This window comes from Parus major, chromosome 1 (genome assembly GCF_001522545.3).
Source record: "Parus major isolate Abel chromosome 1, Parus_major1.1, whole genome shotgun sequence".
In the NCBI taxonomy this organism is placed as follows: Eukaryota; Metazoa; Chordata; class Aves; order Passeriformes; family Paridae; genus Parus; species Parus major.
The window spans coordinates 67,824,599-67,847,161 of record NC_031768.1 but is presented as its reverse complement, the minus strand read 5'-3'; the positions used below and the strand labels follow the sequence as shown (position 1 = coordinate 67,847,161).

Sequence of the window (22,563 nt, the reverse complement as noted above, 5' to 3'; positions counted from 1 at the left end):
ATCAGATCATTCCCCATGGCAGTGGCTTTAAATTTCACTTTGTGCTTGTACTTCTGCTTGAAAACTGGGGCACAAAAGTGCAGCCTAGTAAAACCCAGAGGAATAATACATCCCAGTGTTTTGCAGGTGAAAAAAAGTCATTCCAGCCTCATTTATCATCAGGTTTTTCTGCTCACTTCCCTGTCTCTGCTGCTTCTTTGCTGTGAGATTTGGACAGTGGCTCAAATCCTTTTTTAAAGTTTCTTCAGTTCTGTGACTGAGAAGTGATTTAGAATTGCCAAGTGGGATCACTGATGCAATAACTAGGTGTAACTTCCTTGTCATTAACTTGGCATTGAGTAGTGTCCAAAGATCTTTATATTGGAAAGGCTTTCCCATAGCCCTGGGTAAATGCTGGTCCTTCAGTGAACATGCATGATGCCAGCACATTCCCAGTGTCTTGCATGTGATTACAGCTGTGGCAGGAGCTCTCAGCTCCAAGCCTCCTGCCAGCACAGGGAATGCTTGACCTGCTGTGAAGAGCTGGAAACTCACTCCATGCCTATGAGTGTCCTAGGCTGCACACAGCAGCCCGCAGGACACAGAGCCACACTCATGCTCTAACACTCCTCTGCAGTTTGTTTGTCAGCAAGACCTGTAGGCATTGTCAAACAATGCAAATTCTCCAGCAAAAGGAAACTTTATTGTCCTTGATTGCAGACAGGGAAATCTGTACCTCTGGGGTTCCAGAACACAGCCATTCCTATCATTGTCTCCTCTCAGATCAAGACCTGCTGCACAACACAGCCTAATTAATTTCTCATCAAATGCAGAATTCTCCCCATTCACGTTCCTGCTAGTTCTACAGTTATATATATTATCATATGTTATTTCTGTCCTTTTTTATAAATATTTGTAAATAATTTCAGAAAAGGAACACCTACAAGAGGCACAACCTTGTAGTGGCACATACAAGAGAGCCCTTCTTTTTTGAGGGTGAGGTGCCCCTGAAATGATCTTCAGCCAGATGGTAAAAAAGAGTGGTAACAGACATTGAGAAAGAGTGGTTCGAAGACATCTAGGAGCAAGTGGGATTTTGGTCATGGTTTTCTTCAAATATGCAGCCCACAATATGTTCCCAGCCCTAATTTCTCAGTATCTACTGGCAAACAAATGTAGGGGAAGAGTGGCTGCAGCTGGGACTTTCCAAAGTAACTGCAAGTCTTCAAAGGAATATTCTTCTTTTCGGTATTTTTTTCCTTTTCAGAAGCAGAAGAGTAGGATTCCTTGGGGCTTATAGTGAGATGATAAAAGTGAGGCTGAAGGCCTTTAGCCCCAGCAGAACGCTCTACTGCAAATTCAGCAGTGCTGCTCCTCATGGAGCACAGAATCTGCAAAAATGCAGGGCCTTTTATGTAGCAGCCCCCAGACAACTCGCCAGGTGCTTCAAAGGCAAGCAGAGTCTCCCCTGGCTTAGACAGAATGCCAGAGTAGAGTAGGAGAGAAGAAGTACAATACAACAAACGATGTGGTCACCTGGAAACTGTTCACCCACTGCACCTCTGGTGTTTCTCTACAGGCTTTTACTGAAAAATAAGAGGTGGAATCATGGAAGGGCAGAAGCTACTGATTCACCTGTTGCAGATAATAGTGGGAGGCATTATTTCATGAGGGACTAACAGATGGACCATCTGATGAATCATCTTTCTGATTTTCCTATAAGTTGATTCCTTAAAGTAAATTAAAACCTTTATTTTCCTCCTAGATCATGAGAAATATGCATTCTCCTAAGTCTTTAATTTAATTACTTCTTTGAATGCTATCTGAACTCTGGAATCCAGCACTATGTGCAGCAAGGTGAAACTCACCTACCCCTGCTCCTAGGGAACTGGATGCTGCCCTAGTGATATCCATGGAAGCGGCAAACATTTGCTTGTTGGATCACATTATACATGCATGTGTTGTTGTATCCCGCTGTCTCTTTCCAATTTCCATCCATTTTGTGAGTGAAGAGAAAAGTGGGGACAATGTCTCTAAAGTTAAACATTGACCTTATCTCAGCAAATCCTAGGTGTATTGATATAGCTGCTGTGGTGAGTCGACCTTGGCTGGCTGCCAGGCACCCACCCTGCCTGATAGTGAGTCTCACTATCTCAACTCCTGTACAGGACAGGAAAAAAAATAAGGTAAGACCACAGGTAGAGACAAAGACATGGAGATCACTTACCAGCTGCTGTCACAGGGGAAAAAAAATTTACTTGATAAAAATAATTTAATGTATTGACAATTAAAATAGAGTTGAAAGGTGTGAAACAAAACGAACAACTAAAATAGCTTTCCCCCACCACTTTTTTCCAGTCTCAACTTCACTTCCTCCTTCCCAATTCCTCTACCTCCTCCATCCCATATCCCCACTGAGCAGCACAGCGGGAGGAGAATGAGGGTTGCAGTCAGTCCATTACAGCTCCTCTCTGCCATTTCTTCCATCTCACACTTCTTCCAGCTCCTGCATGGATCTTTACCCAGGGCTGCTGTCCCTCAGGATAAAACCTGATACAGTGTGGTTCTCATGTCCAGGCCCACAGCTTCTTCCAGGGCCCTGCTCCTGGGAGGGCTCTCCATGGATGCAGCTTCCTTTGGGCCATGTCCACCTGTCTTCCAGTGTGGAGTTCTCCATGGACTGCAGTGTGAATATCTGCTCCACCATGGTGCAGGGATTAAATACCTGCTTCCCCATGGTCTTTTTCCTGCTCTGCAGGGAGCACCTCCTCCCTCTCAGCCTCATACTGCTTCCCTCACCCTCACCACTCACTGTAGGGCAGAGAATGAATGTTGAAAATGAGAATAAAGGGTTTCCATTAAAGAACACTTGAACTCTATTTCTCTGCAAATAATGAGAATAATTTACTCCTCAAGGTTAGTGCTTCTGCAATGGAAACTTATAAAAAATTGCTGAAGGAAGAAAATATATTTTCTTCAAGTGATGTTCCCCGAAGTGCCAGGGTAAGCATACATATGAGGCCACTTCAGGAATAGCCTCAGGAGCGTGGTGCAGACAGCCTGAGGTGGACACACATGCTGCAGCATCCCCCTGGCACCTGGTGCAAGAGGTGCCCTCGTGCACAGCTGCAGAGGAGATGGGGCTAGGTTGGGCCAGATTTTCTGCTGTTGTGACTTTATGGAAGTCAGCAGTGTTTTGTCACAGTTAATTCAGCACATAAATTTAAATGTTTGTTACACAGGTGAAAAATCCATGTAGTTTGGATATGCAACACCGACCTGATGTGCTGAGGGGTTGTTATGTGCAGAGCTGTGTAAAGGTGACAAATGCTTCAGGTCTTTCTGTTCCTGTATAGAGTACACAACACTATTTTGAGTTTTTAATGTGGCTTGGGAAAGGTCAAATATGTTTGTAGAAGTCCATTTATACTGCAGATACGCACTTTAAATTAAGAATTATACGCAAGCAGCCTCAAAGACACAGAAAAACTTAAAGCTGTTTTCTCAGAGCCAAAAGGTATATTTTTCTTTATCAGAAAGAAGATTTTCTTCTCCAACTTGCTTTTTTTTTTTTTTTCCTAGTAAATTTTCAGTAATAAAGGGAAAAATGCAATCTTTACTTGCACACTTTCAAGAAGCCTATGTCTTAAAAATACTGTGGACTCGGACATGCCAATTATTAAGATAATGCTATCATTTCCTTCAGGCAGTACCTAACCAATATTATATTGTATTGTATCTTCGTAAAACAATTGAAATAAATATTATAGGCATTTTCTGACATCCTTTGTATTTCTTGCACTATCTCCACTCATTTTTTCAATCAAAATGTTCATTCTTCTGCAAATGTTCTAGTCCAGATCTGCTGTAATCTTTTGCTCCTCTTAGGCCTTGTAGACAGATAGGTAAAAAGAACACTCCAACTTTGCCTTTCTCAAATGTTAAGAAAATATTGTTTTCCTTATGTCTACAAGGAACCTAGGATGTCATTATTCCCTAGATGGTAAATGCAGGAGGAAACCAAACCCAATAAAAGTTTTGAAAGAGGTTAATATAAGGTGAAACACTTGGCAACCTAATATTTGGTATGAGAATATGACTGAAGTGGATGTAAGAGTTCAGGCAGAATTTTTCCTCTGTTTTTTATCTTATTATTCAAATGTCTGAGTGTGATCTGAGGGACTCTGTGGGAAATCTCCACTTGAGCAGGGGAATTTGAAACTTTGCACCACTGAGCCCTGCTATTCCCCTCCATTTCAAACACCAGCAGCTTCCAAGTGATAGGGTGAATGTGTGTTGTGACTCCTCTAGCAGCTACAAAGCCATAAACTCATCCACCCATATATTTAGGAATCCCTTGGTTTCTTTACGAGTGTTGTAGCCATGTACCTTCATAGAGGTAGACAAAGAGAAAGTCTTAATTTCCTGTGAAATCAGACTGTAACAGCTGCCAAGACTCAGCATTTAAGTCTTTGGGAAGTCTTTATTTCTACCTAAGGGTTTATACTGGAGACAGTCTGTGTAACTTAGCCCAAGCTGCAGTGAGAACGTGTCACTGTAGATTATAATTGCTGATAGAAGTTCTGTCTGTATGCCACAGTTCACATACATTTTTTATGGACTTATAATTAGTGCAGTTCTGGTCTCCTGCAGGTTCCAGCTTCGGAAATGAAGAGCAGCCCACCCCTAGGGCATCTGCACCTTCTAAGGATGCTCCCAAGGGGAGCAGCAAAAGCACGACGCAGGTATCGAGCAGCACAGCGACTCCACGCAGGAGCTTACTGCCAGCACCAAAAACTGCCACAGCACCCGCTGGTAAGTGCTCCAGACTTAAAACACCACCTGCATTAAGCCAAGAAATGCAGAAACCTTGCTGGGATGCTGCTTTACTGCTTGCTTTTAATTAATTTTCGTGCCATCCTTGGGCCCATTGACGGTGTGCTGATTTGGCTCATAGATCTGTATTTACTGCAGACTCTTTGTAACACAGTCAACAACACAGCTATAATCTCATTTTGTGAGTTATGTGTAGAATTGAAGGCATTTACTGTCCCTAACTACACATGCCAGACATTTAGTGTATATATTGTTGGTTCTCAACAAGCAGCTGTTTGAAAATACTGCATTCCTTTAGAGACCAAAACATTCCACTGAGCAGATAATTCATTGCTAGGTATGTTTGCAGTGATGAGAATATTGGCCTCTAGGTGTGAGTAATCTTCGGTTTTTTTCACTCAGAGAGGTAGAAGGAGGCAAACAAACAAAGCAAAAACCCCTTAGCCTTGTTTCCAAATTGTTTCCTTGCCTAAACTCTCCTTCTGCTCAATTCAGTTATGTCTCAAATGACCAGTTTCATCAAGTTCAGATTCCAAAATAAGTAATTTTATCCAGGCTGGCTCTTACTCAGCAGTGTTTCATTTCTGTGTAAGTTCCATTTGGTTTGATAACACATTACAAATGGAGCTGGGAAGGAAAAATCAGTGCAAAATATGAGATAAAGACGTTATGAATTGCTACTTCTTGTCACCTGGTTTCAAGACAGATTTACCTGTTGTAGTGGTTTGACCTTGGCTGGACACCATGTACCCATCAAACCAACCACACAGAGGGAGATAAATACAGTAAAAGGCTCTTGGGTCAAGAGCCAAGGATGAAGGGATAGCTCAGCAGTTACCATGTCATAAATTTGCCTGTTTTATTCTGGAAGGAAAGTAAACATGGAAGTAGGATTACCTGCCTGTGTTATGCAAACAGTCAGACAGTTCCTGAACAGGGACACCTGACAAGGTTAGGAAGTTGTTATTGTACACAACAGACAGAAGCAAAAGAAACTATGTTGGTCCAATGCTCTGGTTTAATTTTTTTTATGAGCCAAGTTAGCAGCATGTATCTGTGGCCAATTTTTGATTTTTTTTAATTTTTAATTTTTTTAATAAAACAGTGTCATGGTTCCTCAAAATGCTAAGTATTTTATAGGAACAAAGGTTGAAATAAATCAGAGAAATTATGAAGACAAGGTGTTTTTAGCAGTTCTAATCTTGCCTTTCTTGCAACAGCATATGAACACTGGGTGTAGATCCCAATGTGATAGAGACACATACAGAAGGTAAACTTTTCTGTTTAGGTATCCTTAGGACAGTGATTTCTATAGGCTTGATGTTGCATATATATTTAGCATCTGACCAACCTCCTGTGCAAGACATTGAAGTTACTAAACTGAAGTGCTTAGAGCACTCCAGAGTTACAGCTGAGGAGCACAGGCAATATGTGTATTGCATACAGCATATTTTATGAAAGGAAGAAGGAAAGTACTTCACGAAGGGGATGGCAGTAATTTAAATCTAAATAGCATTTCTGAAAGAGTGCAATATAAGGTAATATAAAAGTTGCATTAGTATTTCAAGGATGTACATAATTTTATCTATGTATGAATAGTAAATTAATTCACAAATGAAAAGGTATACCTATATTAATGAATCAAAATAGCCATCAAAATCAAAAATCACATGAAAGCTTTCTCACATTAGATGTCACTTGAGAAGACCTGTAATTTTCACTTGAGAAAACTGTAAATTTTCACTTAAAAAAAAACATAGACGCAACTGCTTAAAAGAGATTATATTCCTGATATTTCAATAAAAGTTCTGCTGAAATAAATTGGACTGCAGGGAATAAAAAAAATATTTAATTAATGAAAATGGACTCCTTTAGCTTCTGTTGTGCAGCAGATGATGCTGTGCTTCAGATGATCAAAAAAGAATTCTGGCATGGGACAATAGCAGTGGAAGATTGTTGTCATGCAAATTGTTTTGCAGGCATGAACTGATGGCCTTTCGACTGCTCTGTGAAAACAGTGCACTTGATTAGGTTTCAGTGTATTGCACAGCCCTTTTCATATTTACATGTCTGTCAGTTTATAGAAAAGGAAAAAGAAAGCATATACTTGACTAGAAAAAGAGGGGTCTTTCAATTTCAATTAAACTCATTAGCTACTTTGGGAAGTACAGTGATAACCTAACTAAAACTTGCCATTTCTATATTGCTTCATATTTTGTTTAACGAAAGCACTTCTCCATCAGGAACTTTGCACCTACAATGTAGCTCTGAAATTCATATAAGCTTCCTCTTTCCACAGATGTTGATTAAAAAATATAGTACTTGAAGCACACATATATGAATTTTCTGGTTTAAATTTCCCTTAAAATGGAGGAATATCTGCAGAAGGCAACATTCAAAGACTTAGTTCTGTCTGCCAGGCAGGATCTGCCACCAAACTCTCTATGAAATCAGAGAGCTGTGGGATTTTATATTTTCTATGCCCTGTTATGGATTTTGAGGGGTGTGTGTTGGGGGATTCCAATGTCTACTTGGTTATTATTTAATGACTGTTGTCATCCATAAGAAATATCCTAATTTGAGTCCAATGACAGTGGCAATAAGGAATTCATTTGAGCAGCTTGTTCCTACTTGGCCCCGTAAATTAAAGACAATCAAAAATATTGTTCAAAAAATTCACCCAGTCAATTCTTTTGCTTCTACAAGTACCAGTAAATCATATATAACAGGACAGACTGTTAAATGCAATCAGTCAAGATGAAAAATGGGAGGCCAGTGTTATCTCAGCTCTCACCAGCAATCTTATAGTGTAAAATGTGCTTTTTTTGATCAGATGCTGCAAAATCCAGACAGCACAATGTCAGCAGGAAGGAGAGGGGTGAGCTGAGGGCACCTGAGGGGGGAAGAGTGAGCCCCATCACTCCTGCAGGGATGAAGGGAGAAGAGTCTGCTGCTGCTTTGTTCCCCCTTGCAAACACTTTCCCTTCAAAGCTGAGCAGCAGTGTGCAGTGGGTTACATTCATATTGTTCCTGTACTGAACACAGGGATATGCAGCACTACCTTACAAGTGAAAGTGGGAGTTCATCTGCAAGTTTTCCTATCTTTCTTCTGGGAACCACTCTTAAACATGTCATAGTACAATTGTGTGAGGAAGAGACAATAAAATGCCATAGGATCCATGCAAAATGGCAGAAAGAGGAGTAGTTGTTTTAACTCTGCAATTAACGTTGGATGTTCTGAATCACCCTGAGATTTTCTATTAAGTCAAAAAAATGACACATTTTATCAGGTTTATTTTTCACTTTATTTTTTTAAACACCAGCTAAAGAGACTTTTCTTTTTTAATACAAGAACAAGGCAACTGTTTCCAGACAAGACCATGAAATAATTGTTGTCCTTTCTTTCTTATCAGATTGACTTTAAATTTGAAACAAACACAGAGGGAAAAGCACAAGCATTAGCAGTTTCTACTTCAAGAAATACATAGTCTTTCTTCTACATCTACTTATTTATTCAGTCTTTCAATGTCTCATAGATCACAGGAAGTAGAGAGTCTCTAGAGAGAATTAGACTGCTCTCATTCTACAGAATCTATCATATTTCCAGCTTTGCTCATTTTGTCTCAAACAATGCATGCAGGGATGTGTCATTACTCACCAAGGACATGACTAGTCATGGGTATCAGGGGAAAAGGCAGAAGAAAGCTCAAAGGGGCTCCCTGTGTCTGTGAGTGACTGAAGATATTTCCTTGGATGTTTTCTTGGTTAACTTGCAGACTGCATTAGTTAACTTGTAAAATACTCCTGAGAACAGCTGGAATCCTTCTGAATGCAGTCAGTCCCATTGAATTGTTAATGATGTCTATAGCATGTTAGGATTTGTTTTGGGATAAATACTCAATGTACAACTTGTTAGCACGCTTTCAGTCAGAAGTATGAAAGCAAATTGAAGCCTATCCCAGCATACTGGCTTTTGAAGGCTCAAAAAGACAAAATACAAGTGCTGATTCTGCAGTTCTTGAGAAGATGTCTTGGATAAGGTGTCTTTTGCTCTGCTTCCTAGGCCAGCAGTCAGCACTCCTGGGAGGATGGAGAAGTGGCTTTGTTTGTCTGCTCTTTTCCTAAGTGATTTCTGGAATGTTTTGCCTTGTGTTTCTAATTATTTTGCATTTGCTACTTCTGTTTCATTTGGGATAAATACTGTGTATGTTAATTAAGAAATGTAAATACCTTTACAGAGCTGTGTGTTTAGAAGCCTTTTTCAAAAGGAAATGTTATAAGCACACCAGTGGAAAATACAAACAAATATTTACGCTCATTGTTCTCTTTTGGCCTGAAATATTTCTTTACACAAGTACAGCTTTTAAAAGAGGGGAAATGTTGAGAGATTTCTAGCCTTAAATGGAATGTAGATTCACCTAAAAATTAGTACTTTGTGACTTTGATTACTGGCTACCAGAACCAAGACTTCTCATTGCATGAGCTCTGTCAGTGGTAGGCGTTGGGAGAGCCTTGGAAACTGTCCCAGGAAGCCTAGAAATTAATGGTAGCTCCAGAGATGTCAGGAGCTTTTTGCTGGGAAGTTCAGAGTTCTGGTTATGCAGCTAGCAGGAATAAGGCTAATGTACAGGCATTTAATACAGAGCTAATTGGAATTCCATATTTCTGGTCTGTGCGCAATAACATTAAGAATTTGAAGTAAATTTTGTTCCAGAACAGATTTAATATATATTATAAATAACAAATTTAGAACGTGAAAAAAAGTGTGCAAGTTCAAGAAATATGCACTTATGTTGCTTAATTTCTTTTTGTAATTTTGTGTATATTTTATTATTTTATGACTGCACACATAACACCTTTTGACATTTCAAAATATGTATGACAGAAAACTATTTGAGGTTTTACATGTGTTCAGGCCTGTAATAACAACTGAAAAATGTTTGTCTTGTTTCCTGAGTTTTCCTGGAGCATCAGATTTTTTTGTGCATTTTAGTCTTTGAATTACTTTTAGTACAGTTCAAGCTAGAAAAGATCAAACTTTACAACCTCCTGCTGCACCATACCCTGTGCTACTGCACATTATTCTAATTACTACACCAGTGCTTTCCCTCAGATTTTTTTTAAACCTGAAATCCTATTTTTCTATGAAACAACAAATTCTGAGCCCAAACACTTGTAATCTAAAGATTTATTTTCCCTGCAGGAAATCAACATGTTTTCCGAATGTTTCTCTTTGAACCATCTAACAGCTGCTGTTTCTGAAGACAAGAACAAGCCCCATTTTTAGAAAAGCATTCAGCTCAAGCTCTTATACGAGGTCTGGTGCCAGGGATGGCTCTTGCCCTAAAATTTCCCTGTGGGTGATGAGCTTAGCAAAACGATAACACTTTGTTCCTGCAGACCGTCCTTCCTCTTGCCTGCTGTGTGCTTTCTAAATCCCTCTCCTCTAAGGAGGGCCACAGAGAGGCCACCAGGGCCCTTCTACTTATGAAGGAGAAGTTGAATAATTGCTATTTCCGCGTGTCCCTGGCCCCTTCCCAGCAAGGCTGTGCTGGGCGCTGGCGCTTCCCTTGCGGCACAACCCCTTCTCCCCTGCCCGCTTGCTGCACCGCTGCCCCACCAGACCTTGGGAGCTCTCCTAGTCTTGTAAACTGAACAAGGGCACTAGTCTTCCTTTTTATGTGTCCTACTTGTCTTTCCTTGCCCAGATATCTGTTCGCACCTTCTTTCTGCTGGTTTTACACTTTCTGGAGCCAGTGTCCTGCATGCAGCTGTGCCTGCAGGGCAGCACCCACACACAACTCCCACGGCTCTCCACAGACCCTGCCTTGCCCTCTGCTAAATTCTGGGCTTCTTCGCTCTGTTTTCTTTCAACCAAGCTCAAACTAGGGAGTTGATTCTCATTTTGTCCTTAAGGTCAAGGGACTGAATGAATTCCCCAGCTGTTCCTCACTGAAAATGTCTCAAAACCAGAAGTAGTTAATTATTTATGTGCCCAAGAAAGGCATAAGGAAAGCACACACTTTTCTCTACTGTTGCCCATGTTTGGCATCTGGCATAGCAAAATTTATGGAGGAGCTCAGTATATGGCCCATTTGTGCATTATATTTTTATTTTGAAAGCCCCAGAAAAGCCAAAGCCTTATTAACATGAAAAAGTGATGCTTCAATCTGTAACTATATAAACTATGTCTTATAAAACAAGCCCTGGTTTTGTCTCACAGCTACCATATCAGGCTGCCCCTTAGTAATGAAAAGGCACCATAAACTTACTTGATGTCCTACTCTGTAATAAAGTGCAGTGTAATAGGGGGCAGGCACGGGCAGTTTCTATCTTCAGTCACTTCACTGTGAAAAGTATTAATCACAAATGAGAATCATAGCCTCAACATGTTGTATTTATGGACAGCAGAGAAAATGGACAAAAGTAAAGGTGTGAGCAAGTGTGCAGTCTTTACAAGCTCCTGGCAGCTGATGGTGTGATTTGCCTGTGAAGAGTGGAAGAGTCAAAGAGAGTTTTAGAACTTGTCCCATGCTTCCCTCCCACAAACAGTTGGACATGCAGGTGCATGTGGTCTTTCCAGAGGCACTCTGCAAGCAAATGCTGAGAGACAGTGCTCGAAATTATGCAGCTCAGCTTCTGGTGTGTGACAAATGCTGCATCTGCAGATCTGTGCATGCAAGTCCTGATACAGACAGAAGTGGAAGGGTGAAATATTAATCAGAAATAAACCTATATACTGCAGCTGTGACTAGGTGTGGCTCTGGAGGGAGCAGAAAACTAGTAAACTAGTAAATGTCCCTGAGGATTATGATCCCCATATAAAATTATCATTTTTCTCCACTGCTGAAAGAGCCGGGTCACATTTGTATTAAGCAAAATGGAAGATAGTGTTAGCTTTTGGTCTGCCACTGTCATTAGGCACCACCAAGAAAATCTGATTTTGTTTTCCTGCTTCAGATACTTCTGTGAGACATTTTCCTATAAAATGTCTGTGAACATACTGGTAAGAGAGGGGAAAGTCAATAAGGAAAACTTTGTTTTCCCTCTGTAGCAAGTCATTTGCCTTAAATCTCTCTGTTTTTCCTGTGTATCCAGGGGCTGTGACAGCCCTTCAGGCTAAAATGCAACCCTCAACAAACACTAATGGTTAAAAAAAGAAAAGCAAACAGGAAAATACATTATTGTCTCAGGGCTTTGCTTTTTATTGCTCTTTCTCCTTACTTCTTTGATGAATGTTTTCTGCTTGAAATCCTGTGTGTGTGACTGTCACACCATGGTCAAACAAGCAAGGCAGGACCTCATGTTAGTGCTCTCAGCATGGTCCCCACAGCTATTTTGATGGGAGCTGTGGGTGGGCAGGAGGAGCTGAGCCTGGGTGGCCGCTCTGGCTTTCAGAGGAAGTCGTATCTCCCTGGTGCAAGAGGCAGTCGCCAACTGCAGAGCTCTGACAGCTGGCATTCCGTCCCAAGGCCCTGGCCAGGGAGCTCCAGCCGTGGGACAAATAACAACAGACACTGGGCTGCCTCTCTCGGAAATGTTCCATGCCCTGTTCCATCCCACACTGGCACGGTGTATTGTAGAGCTGTGCCCTGAGTGTGCTTGCCCTGTCCCTGCCCTACTGCACAGAGAGCCACGCTGGTGTGTCCTGGCAGCCACATGCGGCACAGCTCTGACATGTGCTGCCTGCTGCTGGTTCTAGCCTCTCTCTTGACTCATCTTGGGAAAGCTAATCTCCAGAAAAGGCAGCTTCCTTACCTCTGGAAAAGCTGGCAGGTAATTTCAGTCAGCTTTTCACAGTCCTATTCCACTTCTCCAGCAGCCCAGAATGAGATTGCACAGCAAGGTAGAGACAGAACACAGCACTCAGAACAGATAGGATGGGTTACCTGTGTAGCTATTTGTGCCTTGATGGTATTTTTCATGTTGCAGATGACTGGAAAGCCAAGGTAGTGTGTAAGGCCTTCTTGTGTCCTTCTTTAGTGCTGTGCATGTCAGCTCAGACACATGTACATAGCCTGCAGACACAGCAGGCTGGCATCCAACCTAGAAGTGCTGTGTAGGTTCATTCTGTGCAGAGGCCAGAATATGTATTGGTGAAATACATTTTGATGTGGATCTTAGTGACACAGTTCTGCACAGTTACAAATAGAATTATAAAACAGATGTCCTTGTACCTTTGATTTTTTTTATTTTTTTTTTCTCAAACAGGTGTGAAGAAAGAAGTACAAAAAGATCAGGATGCTAGCAGACCAGCTGTTTCATCCCCTAAGAAATCAGCAGTAACAGCCACAAAACTCCATTCACCAGGTATTTATGAGCCTGAAAGCACTGTTTCAGGAAAGATTTAAACTCGTTGACTTTGCATCTCTTGTTAACACACTCAAATCTGAGACATAGTATTGCTAAGTGAGAATTGATTGTGCCCAAGGTTCATTAAGCTACAGCAGGCTTTATCATACCAATGCATGGGTTGAATAGACTTTTGTTCTCTTTGTTATAACCATGCAATCATCTCTCTTTCAAAACAAAGAGCTGATGCTATTACATGTTTAAGGGCACAAGAACATTTTTTTTTAATCATTATAATTTTCTTACAAAAAAAGAGGACAGATACATATAGCAAAATAAAAGACACCTCAGACAATTGCCTAGAGTGACAGTGGATTTCTCAGAATCTACTCTTACTTTTATGCAGAGGGACTAAATTTTCTGGGCTATTTCTGTGCATAGTTGGAAAAGGAATTATCTATACAAATAACCTCCAAAGTGCTACTGGGACATTGTCAACTTATACCTCAATAGTGGGCACAAACACATGGTCTTAGCATTTCTGAAGAATGCCTTTTGTTATTTATTAAAATGAAGAGAACTTGTTTCTATTTATGTCTACTGGGTGTACATTAACAAATGGGTAAGGTGCCCAAAGGCTTTTGTGAGGCTGGTCTTTGGTTGATCTAAATGCTTCTGAAATGAGTGTGCATGGTCTCACTGATTTCATTGTGCTTGCAGTTTATCTTCTGTTCCCTCATTTTTCAGACTCTGCTTGAATGCTTAAAATGTCATCTCTACATCTATGTGGTATATATACTTAAGTTATAACTGTGGGGGATAGAACCCCCTGTTGCTTCATTTGGTGGCAAAATATAAAGCATGTAGAACAGCTTTCCAGCTCCTATAAATTGCACCAAGAGTTTCTCCATTATTATTAAATTTAATCCCTATTTTTCTTCTTCTTCTCAACCAACAAAATCAAGAAAATTGAAGGGTAAATTTAATCTTCTCAGGCACCAACAGGACACGAAATTCTTCTCCTTACAAAGACAATAGAGTAAAAAGATGAATTTAACACTGTCCTCTGAGTCATATAATTTACAGGCTATTTTGCACCTGGTGAGATCACAGAGAGATCCAAAGAATTTGTTGCAGAGAGTGCCAGACCAGAAGCTCACCAGTGTTTATAACGGTGGGAGTCCAGTTTAAGCATCAGCACAGATTCTGGCTGTGGCAGCATGTTACAGCACAGCTGATTTGCTTCCACTAGGATTACAAAGCAAAATGGAACACTGGAATATTTGTACAGTGTATTTGTGTTGTCTTAAGGAGGTCTGCATTTCCACGGGTGACTTCATAATTTTCAAAGTTTTGGTGTATCCAACTCATGAGGGCCTCAAAGGTTTTTTCATTCTCGTGAGAGGCTGAGTAACTGACCTCCATCCATCAGACTGATTTAGAATTTGTTCAGCTTGCTTGTCTGCAATTAAGCCAATGTAAATTTGTTTATCACTCTAAGGATCAAGTAGGAAAATAAACCTCATCTTCATTTATAGTTTTTTAGAGTAGCCTTTGGCCTTCTTTGAAATAACTACAGCAATAACAAAGCAATAATGACAATTTTTTCACCTACTTAACAATTTAAAAAACTAGTCAAAGCAGCCTTTGAAAAGGACACACGGTGTAGCTGATGCTAAGGGGCAGTCACAGACTTTCCTGCATCAGAATCAAACTCCTGCAACGTTTACACTTTTTGATGGGAGAGAACGTGTCTCACAGGTAATTCCACCACAGCTGCACCTGGCAACAAAACAGGTCCTAAAATTTCTGAGTGCTGTTTCTAGGTTGTATTTGCCTGTTACTGGCCTTCTCACATTCAGTTCCTTTCAATCAGTGCTGGTTTTTGACTGTCATACACAAATTTTTTGAGCTTTGAATCTGAAGACTTGCAAGGGAGTTTTGAGATGCAGAGTCTTGCAGGGATCTCAGTTTTATCTTTTGATGCAATACTATTCCTGAGATCTGTGTATAGGAACAGGTGTCCATAGATGCAAGTGCTCTCCTTCCACTCCATTTTAGAATGGTGCCAACTGCTTCTGGCATCTGTCACTCTAGAGAATGCTTGATATCAGTCATCTCTAAGTAATTTACCCACTTTCTTTACCAAAATGTTGGATATTGGACAGTTAAAAGGCGAATAAATTGCATACCCCCATCTAAATCCTCATGGACAGTGTTAATTATGAGTATATACTTGCTATGTCTCCTTAGTTCAAACACTCACGTAGATAAAAAAGACTTGGGAGTTTTGAAGTGGATCAAAGGGGTTCAGTGATTTCAGCACACACTGGGTCTGCCCCTCTGGTCCCACCACCAGCAAAAAGGACACTGAGGATCAGGGCCAGCATCATTAATATATACCCTGTTTTGTGCAGAGCAACAGAAGAGAGACATCAATGGCAGAATAAGCTTAGTAAGCTGCCTTTCAGACCCAAATGAACCGAGAAATTCAGATTTATCCCTGAGGAGAATAGCACCGTTTAATTTACAAGGACAGCTTATAATACCGACAAGGACAACACAGATGTGCACTTCAAATCTTCCAGTGAACAGGAAGGCTAGAAAAATATAAGACTAAGCAACCTGATGGGTTTCTGTTTTAATTAAAACTGATTTCAAGGGCTTTCCCCTACACTTCTCCCTAAGCCTTCTGTTGTAACATCAACATCTTGCTTAAACAACCCAAGATTTTTATGCTAAAAAGACAGATCTTTATGTCTTTAATTTCTTATTTTGTGGTATTACCTACTGTACAGTTAAGAGCCCCTTGACATGAATGGAAGAGTCTGTATTTTCTTTTTACTGCACAAAAAGGCTGACAAGCCTTAAGTGACATAAAAATGGATAGAGGGCAATAGCTATGCTGCTTGAACTCTCTCAATGACAAAAACTTCTTGTGCTGTATTATTTAGGTCTTACAACAACATGGCATTAGTCTTGAAGCTGCAGAACATGGTATTCTTTGTCACAAATGCAAGTCATGGACACAAAGAGTTTCAAAGGGTTTTTTGCACTCGTGGCTCATTGCAGTTGGAGCTTGAGATGCTTGGAGACATGAGGGAGCATCTCTGTTGGAGCTGGCTCCCTGTAAGCATAGCTTGGAGCCAGGATGTAGCTGAGCAACATAGAAGATACGCTCCCAACGGCTCCACACAAGCTGGGAATCTGAAAAAGTAGGAATATGCTCCTGGGGTATTGCTCTGTGGAAGCCATACTCTTTCCCTGCCTAATCTAGTAAAACTGCCTTCAGGGTCTATTTGCACACCCGGACCACGGTCTTAAAGATCTAAAAGATCTAAAGCACATCTGACAAAATTATCTCTGGAATTTGTAATACTCTACTTTACAAATTGGCTCAGATTCATACCAGAGACATCTCTGTGGAAGGATTCTTTGGCTTTCTAGGAAAGGGATAGGCAATATTCACAGCAGAAAACTGTCCCCTATTACACTGATTGCTGGACACTGGCTGTAGACATGGTTTCTGTACTGTTTTTCAGGGACTGTATAATACAAGATCATAAAACTACAAACTGTCCCCTTTTTTCATATTCTTACACACACAACCTTTTCTACTAACACAGAATTGTTCCAGATCCATGTTCACCATCTCTGTAACACATGGGACAAAGGTGTCTGACTCATATTTTCTCCCTTTTTCTTACTGACTTTAGCTTACGGAGTAAAAGTCAGCAAATAATGGGAGGATCTGTTGAAGAGGTTCCTGGCCAGTATTCAGGAATCAGCTAAAGAGCATCAACTGAAGGGTAGCAAAAAGGTAGCAAAATAGACTGAGGGTAGCAAAAGGTCACTAAATGTCTGCAAAGCTGATGCCCAGCTGGCCATAAATGTTTGCAGAGGAGAGTTCTTAGAAAGCAAAGAACGTAAAGAGAACAGATTTTCCAAGTGGCTCCAGTGGCTTGAGCAGCCCAATAATACCACAACACTGCCCTTTCCTGCTTCATCCTCATGACTGGGTATTCCCACAGAAATGGATAGTTGACTCAAGCAGGATGTGAACTTAGGAAAAAAAAAGCCCCACTGCCCTGAAGTGGATGATCATGAGTAAGCTTTGGTTCTGGTGCCATTGATATGAATATAACACTGTATTTATACATACCATAAACACAAGCTACACTAGTGCTTTCACATGTTTATACAGCATCAGGCTTGCTTCAAGCCAACTTGGAGCACATCAGAGGAGCCAGAGTCTGTCTGAGCCTAATTCTGCAGGCAAACCATGTGATAATTCTGGTGTGATCCATGATGCTGGAGAGCAGCCACACAAAGCCAGTGATGTAACTCCTGTGCATTGTGTGGCACTTGGTGGCTCTTCAGCACAAATCTGGTAAGTGCTGCAATTTTAGACACATTATAAAGATGAGAGCAAGGCGAACTCTCAAGGCAGACTGCAGTATTGTAGATAAAAGGTAATAGCGATATCCCAGTGGCAAGCAATCCATGCCCTGTTTGCATTCAGGGAGGGACAACTCCAGCCCCACATGGTCCTGTGTAGAGGCTAAACGAAATCTGTAAAGACAAAGCAAATCTGGCACCTCTGTCGAGTCACCAAGCTGGGGGTTCATGTGAACAAATAAACTACGTGTAGAGTAGAAATGTCGCCTAGCTGTTCTCCACATCACTGATAAGGTGAATCCTGACCTGGAAGTGCCCATTTCTCTCACTGCCATTTAAGGGAGTCCAGGACCACAGATGCAGACCTCTGTTCTTGTAGATGTCTAGCAGAGGTGAGGTGATTCCTTCCTCCAACAACCTCAGTTCTCAGTGATACACTCTTAGGACAGCTCTCCTCAACTGGTAGAAGACTTTCAGTCTCAGAGCCTGAGGTGAGATGACTGTCAAATAGCTTTGAGATTTTACCCCTAAAGAAACATACTTCACTGTGCTTTTGTTTGGTTTGGTTTTTTGGTTTGGTTTGGGGTTTTTTGGGTTTTTTTTCGGTTTGGTTAGCTGGGTTTTTTGGTTTTTTTTTTTTTTGTTGTTTTTGGGGTTTTTTTTGAAAGACTGAAAATTCTCTGTGAGCGCTACAGACCTGTTCTTTTGTAGGGATGAGTCCCAAATGCCATAGAAACACATAAATATCATGTCTGTACATGTAAACTAAATGACCTGAATGGTCTTTTCTTCTCTTCTTTGTAGGACATCCCAAGCAAAGGCCAGCCACCCCAAAGAATGGATTCTCCCCCAAACCAGGAGAGGGGCGAGACACTGAGAAGCAGTTCATTCAGAAACTGAAGGAAAAGTGTGAGGAGCAGTCTCGGCAATTAATCAATATCCAAAATGAGCTTAAAAGGGCCAGCTGTGGCTTTGATGTCTTTGCTATAACAACACAGTACTTTTTCAGGCAGGTAAGTGCAATGGGTACTTCTTCCCATCAAAAAGATTCTTTGCCTTTTTACCTGTCACTTGCCCAAATTTATTCCATAGTCCCTGTAAATTTGTTCTTGGGACCAAAGCATGTAATTTCTTTACAATGATTATTATGAGAAGGTAATTTAAATGTCATAGAATTATAGAAAGGAAAACTGCAATGACAAAGGAAATCTGGCACCTCTGTTAAGACACCAAGCTTGGCGATTGGGTGGCCAAAGAAACTGTTTGTGAAGTGTGATGTCATCCAATCTGATAAGTTTGATGTCATATATTAGAAAAAAGAGTTCAGGAACTTAGAAAAGGAATAATTTTGAATGAAGTATTTGTCACAAGCAGGGGATTTTAGGAGTAAAGGAGATGCAGAAACTTAGAAGCCCCAGTCTCTGATTGTTAGAGCTGGAATGGAAAGTGTAACTGAGATATTAATACTTGCGGGCAACCAAAGCTGTTAGAAGAAGGAAACTATTTGATTTCCCTCAATAATTATCTACTCTTCCTCTTCACCATGAATTGGGCAGGGTGTCCCTGTTACAGGGTTGCCAACTCCTGAAGATGTTGGGATAACATTACCTCAGCATGTAGACACTCAGCAGGTATAGAGAAAATAAAGAAAATATTTCTGGTAATTAGAGAATATAATTTATTCACTCAAGTCAAAATGAAAAAATGTTAAGACAACCAAAATAACCATGAAAGACTTGAAGGTATTGCTTGTTTCAAAAGCTGTTTAATGATCTAGGAAATGTAGCTGGGCTCTGAAGCCCAGGCCTGGTTCACACCATGCCCATGTGTTTTATAACATCCCAGGTTAAGCTGGTATCCTGGCTACTTTGTAAAATAGGCAGACAATCACCAGCAGTAGGACCCAAGGTTCAGATAATACCCTTGATTGCCTGTTTGTCTACTTTTGGAAGAGACAAGAATAAATTTTCTGTGTTAAATGAGAGAAGGAAAAGCAAGGAAACAAAACCTAAATTCAGTCAGTCTTAAAAACCCTGAAATACTTTATTTAGTTTTGGGGCTTTTTATAATAGTGGGAAAGGTTACCTTTGAATAAATAACCACAGTTCACACTGTTCCTTAAGTAGGAGCTGATCTTGCCAGGGAAGATTAAATGAACTGAAAAAACAGGGAATTTTTAAAATGCCCTAAATATTTTAAATACCTTCCCAGGAGATTTGTTCCCTCTATATTCGACATTTTTGTATTTTAGGACTTATTGGGTATTTCTAAATACTTTTGGGTGGGTTTGGGTTTTTTTGTTTTTTGTTTTTGTTTGGGTTTTTGTGGGGTTGTTTTTGTTTGTTTGTTTTTGGTTTTAGCTAGCTGTGGAGTATCCTTGTTTAAATCAGAGGGAAATAAAAAAGGGCAGATCATTGTCAGCTCAGCTTTGTCTGTGCATTGTCCACTGGGGAGAGATTTTTCATCACATGCCTCATTCACAATTTGCTGAAGGAGCTCTGGAATCTTGGGCATATCTCCTTCATTTCCTCTGGATATGTTTTAAATGAGAACAGCTGCTGCAACTGAGCTTTGAGATGACTGTCCTGCTGTTGGTACACGTTGTATCTGTCCTGAAAATGCGTCCTGCATTGAACAACTCAGGTGTCTTTATTTAATAGCATCCACTCCGATGGTCTCTGAGTCCTGGCCAAGCATAGCTGCACAGCTTGTTCCCAGCTCCTCTGTATTTATCAGGCCAGCTGAGGATTGCAGTAATGCTCCTCTGAGTGGCTGGAGGTGAAATATAACACACCTGTAGAATTCAAGCACCTTCAGGTTCAGGCAGGACTGGATGTAGATTTGTTTCAGATCCATGCAGATGTGGTACCTCCTTTGGGAGTTTGCTTTAGGCTCCATTTTTAGTGCCTGCAGGCAGGTGAGCACTTCATGAAGACCATTTAAAGCACCAAATTTCTGCTTTCTGAATTTCTGCTTGAGTTACTCGCCTGTCTTGTCTGAGACTCCCAGGGAGCACTACAGCTGCTGCACTCTTAAATTCAGTGCTTAAATTGAGAACCTCCATACAGTGGGACAATCTGGGACTACTCAAGGAGTTGTGTAACTGGGCAGTCATTTGTCTTGCGACATAGACACAGGCTTACAAGTTTTTGAGTGTCATTTGCAAATACAATATGTAGACATTTTCTGAGGTGGCATTATTGTCTGAAAGCTTGAGCAAAATTGAGTTGGCTGGCTTTGAGTTGGGGCAGCATGGGAAAAAATAAAGCTTTTCACATTATAGAAATAATAACAGTTGGGTGTATCTGAAAACCCTGCAGGCAAAGTGGTTGAGGTCTGAGTGGAACTGCAGTATGGCAAAGGAAAAACATTCATTCAATAAAATGGTGCAGCCTTATTCCAGAGAGGTTTGGGGTTGATTTGTCCAGCTAGCAGTTCCACTCTTGTTTAGCGAAGGGCCCAATCCTATTTTGGTACAAGGGACCCTCTTTTGGGCTGATAGTCATTTGTGGCCAATCTGTCTCTCTTTCCTTACATCACAACCAAATAATATTCAAAACATAGATTTTTCTCAGATTTTGATGTAAAATCTGTTGTAAAATGTGCTCCTAGGCAGTGAGGACAGGACTGAGTCTTAAAAACAGCAAGTAGGAGTCTTCCCATGCCTGTGACTCACTTGTCTTGTTCACACTGTTTCTGCTCTCTTTCCAGAGCTGGTGAAATTGCCAATGCAAGTGGTCCAACAGACAGATTTAGCTGTGTGGAATGAGAGTGTTGGACCACACCAGAAGTTCCTTTGAGTGCTTTAAGATTACATGACCATTTTCTTATAATTTTTTTTAATTTGTTTTCTGACTATTTCAGACCACTGCTGGATGGTATCCTGGAATCATCTCTTCCTCAGTTGAAAATGCTTGTAATTGGCAAGATTCTTTTAATTGGCACCTAGAAGTGCACAATATGTATCAGTATTTAATACAGACCCATTAAATGCCACTTAAAACAACTTTCTATCCTTGGGAAAAGCCTAGGCAATCGAAGCAGGTGATAACTGAGGCAGTAGACATAAAAAATATTAAAGCAGTGGTTCTGACATAAGCATGAAAAGTAATGATTGCAGTACCTGTGCAGAGCATGGTTTTTAATTATTATTTAATTAGCAGATGTATTAGCTTAAGACTCTCATATATGCACATGACTCTTGTTGACTTTTGGAACTGCTTCAAATTAATTCTGAAGAGGAGCAGATTAAGTTTGCCCTTAATGTTGTCAGATGTTCATCTTGCCGACACAGCCCTCGTGCTGTGCTGGTATTCCAGAGTGAACAACTGGCTAACGGGAGCTGGAGTGATACCAGGAAGACTTTTTAGAGCAAGTATCTCCAGAGCCCTGGTTTGCATCACTCCTGACCTGCTCTGGCTTGTTAACCCAGTGACAGTGGCAATCCTGGCCCAGTTTCAGCCCTGCTCAGCCAAGTGGCCAGCAGTCATCTCTCTTGGAAGTGCTAACAGTGCCATCTAAAGGAGAGTAACCCAAAGTGACAAATCTGGGAGACAAAATCTTTCCGGAGATAAAAAGGGAAGAAAACATACAAATCCACTTTCGTGTCTCTAGTACACTCATAGAAGTGTTGTGTTGAGGGCTGTTGTGGCCAAACTGCACCAAGGCTCTGCAATCCAGCCTGCCTCAGCAGGCAGAAAGTGGAGTCCTAGTTCTGCCTCTGAAATTTCAGAGGACTCTAGGGCCACAGTGCATGTGAGGAGAAGGGATCCTTTCTGGGCTGCAGGCCTCAAGGGTGGGAGCAGGTCAGGGAAAGGGTTATGCTGGAGTAGCCTGTCCCATACTCTGCTTGGGCCTGGAGGAGTTTCCAGACCTGCAGCATGGCCTCTTGATATGTTTTTCATCATGGGGGAATAACTTCTCAGGACAGGTCCCAGCGTGAGCGCAGCTGGATCAGCTGGGAATGGAGGAAACTCAGAGATGTCCTGAACAAGAGCTGGGACAAAACTGCAGTACTTGATGACATCCCAGAACTCTGTGTCTGCCAGGACTGGGAAA

General features: G+C 41.0%; 1 protein-coding gene across 3 annotated transcripts in view; it reads left to right on the top strand.

Annotated features, from left to right (window-relative positions):
* Window positions 1-22,563, top strand: part of MTUS2 (microtubule associated scaffold protein 2) — a 256,121-nt gene that overhangs the window by 190,325 nt on the left and 43,233 nt on the right. For all 3 annotated transcript variants that reach the window (XM_015627010.3, XM_015627033.3, XM_015627016.3), the window contains 3 exons: window positions 4,633-4,794; window positions 13,027-13,125; window positions 18,310-18,518. In XM_015627010.3, the coding sequence (XP_015482496.1) occupies window positions 4,633-4,794; window positions 13,027-13,125; window positions 18,310-18,518 (470 nt within the window). The remainder of the gene's footprint in view (window positions 1-4,632; window positions 4,795-13,026; window positions 13,126-18,309; window positions 18,519-22,563) is intronic.